Here is a 5,904-nt window from a genome sequence, read left to right as displayed (position 1 = left end):
GAGAGAGAGAGAGAGAGAAAGAAAGGGGAGGGGGGGTGAGAAAAAGGAAGTCGGTGGAGCCAGAAAATGCGACAGAAATTATAGAGAAGCAAAGACAGATACACCGACAGACAGTTGCATGAATAGACATGCAGACGGACAGACAAATAGACAGACAGATAGATAAAAGAACAAAAAGAGACAGGAGCAAACATAAAAAAGGAGAGAGGAGTTGGAAATAGGAGGAGGATAGAAAGAAAAACAGAAGTTGAAGATAAAAAGAGCAAGGGCTATTACAGAGGTATTTTGATTTGTAATTTGACTCGTGTGGCAGAGCTCTGTACAAACACACGACAAGCCCAGAAAACGACAAAACACTTTGTGCTTTGATAAGGTCAAGAGAACGTTAAAGTAATTGTGGGGAAAAATATGTTCTTTGAAAAGTCTGAAACCGTTATTCTCTCTTTTTTCCCAGAAATGAAATGCCAATGCAGATGTCAACGCCCAGGACTCGTACGATGACGTAGCACAGCAACATTTACCGATAATCTTCACAAAAGGGCACAAGCGACGACCATAGCCAGCGGGCCTTTTGACCCTCTGTTAGTTCCCTTGCCTTGAGCCAAGTAGAGGTCCTCATCGTCACCAACAACAAACGAAAACATCTACGTCACTAGCTGATTTTGCCCAACTTGGAGCCCAGCTGACACATCGGAAGATAGCTTTTGGCAAATCTCGCTCTTTATACTGCTTTATAAACCAAAGAGCCCCAGTCAGCATTTTACAGACTCCGTGTTATAGGCGCTCGGGAAGACTAACTACACACACTGGATTGTTTTCTGGGAGGCTCGCTGAAAACAAATTTAGATTTTATAAATTGGTTGGATTACTGTAATAAATTCACAACTTACACCAACTCTATCCACACCACGTACCCATTTCTCGAGTGTGTTCTGGAATGAGTCTGATATTTCTGCTTCTTTTCTAATATTCGTGTGCTAGATCTGATTGTGAGTGTGGAAATTTTTCCGACACTAGAACCAGAGAATCGCATTACCTCCCACGCACGACATCTTTGTGTGAGTGACTGCTCGGGAGAGCCCGAGGCCAACTTTCAGCGGTAGGATTTAGCTTGTCAAGGCCAGATGCGGGAAAGCACATGAGTACTTTCTTGAGAGAAATTCTACCCAAGCATGCTATCAGGCACTGTGACAACTCAAGTCACGTGGAACCCGTCATTTATCGCGGTCGACATTTGGTAGAGAGGAAGAAAAAATAAATAAGTGAAGGAGAGTTTTCGATATTAAAGCAAGAAGGAAAGAAATGAAAGCTTTCCATCCTGTTTAAATTGATCTTACAGGGATTCAGTCATTTGCAGACGTCATTATATCGATCCAAACCGCGCAACTGTTTATACTGCGATATCTCTGCCCACCCCGTCAGCCATACGGCACCACCCCAGCCTCCCCACCTCGCGGCTTGCCCGTGCTCCATCCCGCCTCCGCCCCCGATACTGCTACACTGCCACCACTGCTCCTGCTGTTGCTGCTGCGGGGGACTGTCGCTGTTTGTCAGGCTGAGTCCGCGCGCCGGCGATCATGAATCTAGAGATCCCGGACGGGTTGGGGGATCTGCTCCGCGATTTTACGGTGGCCGTTTTGAAAGAACGACCCGGTGACCTGTACGATTTCGCAGTGGACTACTTCACAAAAACGCGAGACGCCCGGAAACCGAAAGACGTGCCTATGTACATCATAGTTGAGGATGATGACGAGGCGGGCGAGCCAGACAAAGCTGCGTTTAGGCCAAAGTCGACAAGTGGTCGTTACGCTCGACGTCAGTCCGTCTCTGCAGAACGGTATAACCCCGAGGAGGACGACGATGACGACGATAAGATTGTCTACCCGAAAACGGACGAGCAACGTGAGAGACTAACAAAGACCGTCAGCGGAATTCTGCTCTTCAGATCCCTGGAACCTGAACAGACATCAGAAGTCATAGACGCCATGTTTGAGAAAAAGGTTCAACCAGGAGAGACAGTGATCACCCAAGGTGACGACGGCGACAACTTCTACGTCATCGATAACGGTGTTTACGACGTCCTGGTAGACGTGAAAGGCGAAGAGAAAAAGGTGCATCAGTTTGACAATCGGGGAAGTTTCGGAGAACTGGCCCTAATGTACAACATGCCCCGGTCAGCCACGGTGCGGTCCGCTTCGGATGGCACCTTATGGGCCATGGATCGGAATTCCTTCCGAAGGATTGTGCTCAAATCAGCCTTCAAGAAACGCAAGAAGTACGAAGACTTGTTGGAGAGCGTGACCATCCTTCAGAATCTAGATCGCTACGAGCGCATGACTCTAGCAGACGCCCTCGTTCCGCGCGTGTACCAGGACGGCGAGCCCATTATACGCCAGGGGGACGACGCGGATGGAGTTTACTTCGTCGAGGATGGCCACATTCGGATCACTATGTCGTCTTCAGACGGCTCAGAGCAGGATATCGGCATGAGAACCAACAGCACCTACTTTGGAGAACTTGCCCTCATCGAGAACAAACCTCGTACCGCTAATGTGTACGCTGTGGGCAGGGTCAAGGTCGCATTCCTGGACCGGGATTGTTTCGAAAGACTTCTAGGCCCATGTGTTGAAATTATGAAGAGAAACAGCCAGCTGTATACCATGTTTGTGTCAAATTAACATAAAGCATTATCAACTTAGTCTGCTTATCCAATTGAGTAACAAAGTTCATCGCTATATCATATTATTTAGTTGTCAAAAGCATTTGCTATTTCTTTGTGGTCCCTCCGATGCTGGCTTTGTGTAATTATTTCCATGTACATCACTCTGCTAAGATATTTATGTTAAGTGTGAAGAGTGAGAAATACTGAGATTAATTTAAATCCAGGTTCAATTTTTTGTTTTAAAAGAACAATTGAAGACAAACGGTGCCAATGTTTGTCTCGATAAAATTATACCACTCTCTTCTTCTCAATATACAATGCAACTCTGTACTGTATCTCCAAATGTTATATCTATCTGCACTTACGGCGCACTGAAACTTCCACAGTCACTCTTCAAATGAATATTTTAAACTTTTGAGGTTTGAATGCCAATGACCCATAATCTACAGGCCAGTTATGCCATGTAATGCTGAATAAAATGACAATACAAAGATAACAGGATATAAAAGCTGGGTTTGAAAGGATAGCAAGTTCCAAAGTGTGAAGAAGTTGTTTAGATGCATGAATACTGAGAAGTGTCTATGGTCTGGTGCTATCAAGAGTACATTTTAAGTCCATGGAGAAAGTATCTCAGCACAGAATCTGTAATGAATGGACTTGCAGAAAATTGTCAAGGATTTTAGGCCAATTTTGTCGATCTGTACAACTCAGTTCAAAGTGTAAAAATCCTGTTCTGTTAGCAAGCCTTGTTTTAAATCATTTATAGAATGTTTTTTTAATGAGGAAAATCCCAAAGAGCAGCTGTTGATGGCTATGCGTGCTTGTCTATCTTTGTTTGCAAGCATAACGACACCAAGTTTTAACTTAGTAGTCTCGTTACTGTTACAGTTGAAGGTCTCTTGGTGTTCATGTGGTGCATTAATACTTAGAGTAAACATTTTACTTTATTTACCTACACAGGCCATAGCAGATTGGGTAGAATAGTTAAAAGTTTGGAACGAGCATAGTGTTCAGGACTTCTGAATCACACACGTGATGATTTCCCAGATGATTGTAAATTAGTGACTTCCGTTGCTGAACCTTTAATACTTCAAAAAGTTCACAAAATTATACTTTTTCGTTTACTATATTGATTATTTCTAAATATCAGTACGAAAACATACCCCAGAGAATCGCTGATACGTCGGGTTTTTTTATTTTACTGAACATCCTGGCCCTATAGTTCCTTGAAGATAAAGAAATCAGTAATGAGTTTTTGTCTTTTTGGAAACATCACCCTGCTTTTGTTTCCAACTCCCCTCATTGCGATTTTGTGATGCTCTACAATAGATAGTGCGAACGTGTTATATTATGCTACCCCTCTTTTTCCTCGTTTTGATCAGCGTATATACTTTTGCGCTTGCATAATGTAACAAAAGCTGTCAAGTGTTTTCTCTTTTTATAAGGACAGCAAAATAACAAGCATGGTTAGTTCTGATGAAAACCAAATTCAGTTTGTACCTTTATTTCTTCAGTTAAAACTTTTGTCCAAGATATGGGGCCAATATGATCGGTAAAAAAGCAACATAGATGAAAGAAGCTCTAAGATAATAAATGTGCACACCTTAGGGAACTCCCTTTACCCTTTCTCGCATCAAACACACGCCACAGCCTCTTGTAAGCTCAGGGGACAAAAAAAGGGATTCGAAGCTGCTTGGGGCTAGACTTTGATATCCTTCAATTTAGTCCGTCAGTAGCAACAAAGTCCGCGAAAAATATGACCTTTCAGGAATCTATGTGTTCCTTTCATTTCGAAAATGTCTGATTTTAAATCAGACGATCATATGTTTTACTATTTGGATCAAGTATAAACGTGTCCTTGACCATGTATGTGAAAATTCCGGCAGAATACGATCTAGATCTCACGTTACAGACCTTAAGCTGTAGAAAGTCTCTCTATGAAAAGAGATCAACAATTTCCTGTTGTTCTGACAAGGAAATAAATAGAGCTAAAACGCGATAAATTACATTCACATCTTATTTTAAGCATATTCTTTCTTCTATTTTGACTGTAGTAAAAACCTACGCTATGTGTCCGTAGAAAGACCTCCAGTCCGATTATAATACTACTACTTTCTCAATTGGGCTAGCTGAATATATTTGTGATGCACTGATGATCCGAAAGACTAAACGGTTTTAAGTATCCTGTAATGTCGTTGTGCCAGTTACACAAAGCCAGTCTAATGAAATGACAATACAATCCAGCGAATTCCCTATACACCTAGTAAAAATGATACTGAATATGCTGTTCATCCCCTTGAACATGGACCTGAGAAAGATGTAGAACCATAATTACAGCTGTGTTGAATAAATTCTGCGATTTGCAATGTGATTTCATTTTCTCCACAGAGTGATCCTTAAAATGATTGTGACAGTGTTTACCTGAATTTCACTGTGATTTTTTAATTATTTTTTTTGTTGATGATACGTCCTGGATGAAAGATTCCATTAATGCTCATGATGATCATTGTAGAGAGAATCAATACTGTTGTGACGTCAAACTGACCCACATATTTCCCCAGGTTGTGTCATGATGATAATGTAACCATTGACCAGTTGTTTGAATTTTGAATGTTTTATTTTACTTCTATAACTCGCACATACGCCATGTATACCCGTTTCCCTACACATATTGTAAAAGCTGTTACATGTATATGTTGCCAACCATGAGGATGCAAGTTTACTTTGGAAAGAAATAGACGCTGTGTGTATATTTCCTCTGTGTGTGTGTGTTTGTGTTTGTGTGTGTGTGTGTGTGTGGGTGGGTGTGTGTGTATGTATGTGTGTGTGTGTGTGTCTTTGTGTCTGATAATATAAAAAATCTGCACATATAATAAGTAAATAGATGAATGTCTGCTTGTCTGCTTTTGAGTCCATTTGCATGTGTGATTAGTGTGTATGCGTTTGTTTATTTGTATGTATTTGTGTGTGTATGTATGTGTGAATGAAAGATACAGAGAGCAAAAGATAAAGAGAGAGAGAGAGGGGGGGGGAGACAGAGAGAGAGAGAGAGAGAGAGAGAGAAGAGAGGGGGGTAGGTAAGGGGCCTAAGCGATAAATATTTCAGTCTGTAGTTTCTTTGTTTTTGTATTGTACATCTTAAAGGTTTTTGTAATGCCATACTCGATTCTTAGATCTGAGATCTGGGTAGGTGAAGTTTAATGCGAGGTAGTTTTCTTTGTTTTTTATGGGGGGGGGGGTTA

The 5,904-nt window shown here is 41.7% G+C and overlaps 1 protein-coding gene across 1 annotated transcript; it reads left to right on the top strand.

The window, feature by feature from the left end:
- The first annotated feature begins 433 nt into the window (after window positions 1-433).
- Window positions 434-5,698, top strand: LOC101851538 (cAMP-dependent protein kinase type II regulatory subunit-like). Its single transcript, XM_035970486.1, has one exon. The coding sequence runs from the start codon at window positions 1,578-1,580 to the stop codon at window positions 2,676-2,678; it is 1,101 nt and encodes a 366-aa protein (XP_035826379.1). The 5' UTR covers window positions 434-1,577; the 3' UTR covers window positions 2,679-5,698.
- Window positions 5,699-5,904: the final 206 nt, after the last annotated feature.

This window comes from Aplysia californica, unplaced genomic scaffold (assembly GCF_000002075.1).
Source record: "Aplysia californica isolate F4 #8 unplaced genomic scaffold, AplCal3.0 scaffold00001, whole genome shotgun sequence".
NCBI lineage: Eukaryota > Metazoa > Mollusca > Gastropoda > Aplysiida > Aplysiidae > Aplysia > Aplysia californica.
The sequence above is the reverse complement of the archived record's forward strand: the minus strand, read 5'-3'. Positions and strand labels throughout refer to the sequence as shown.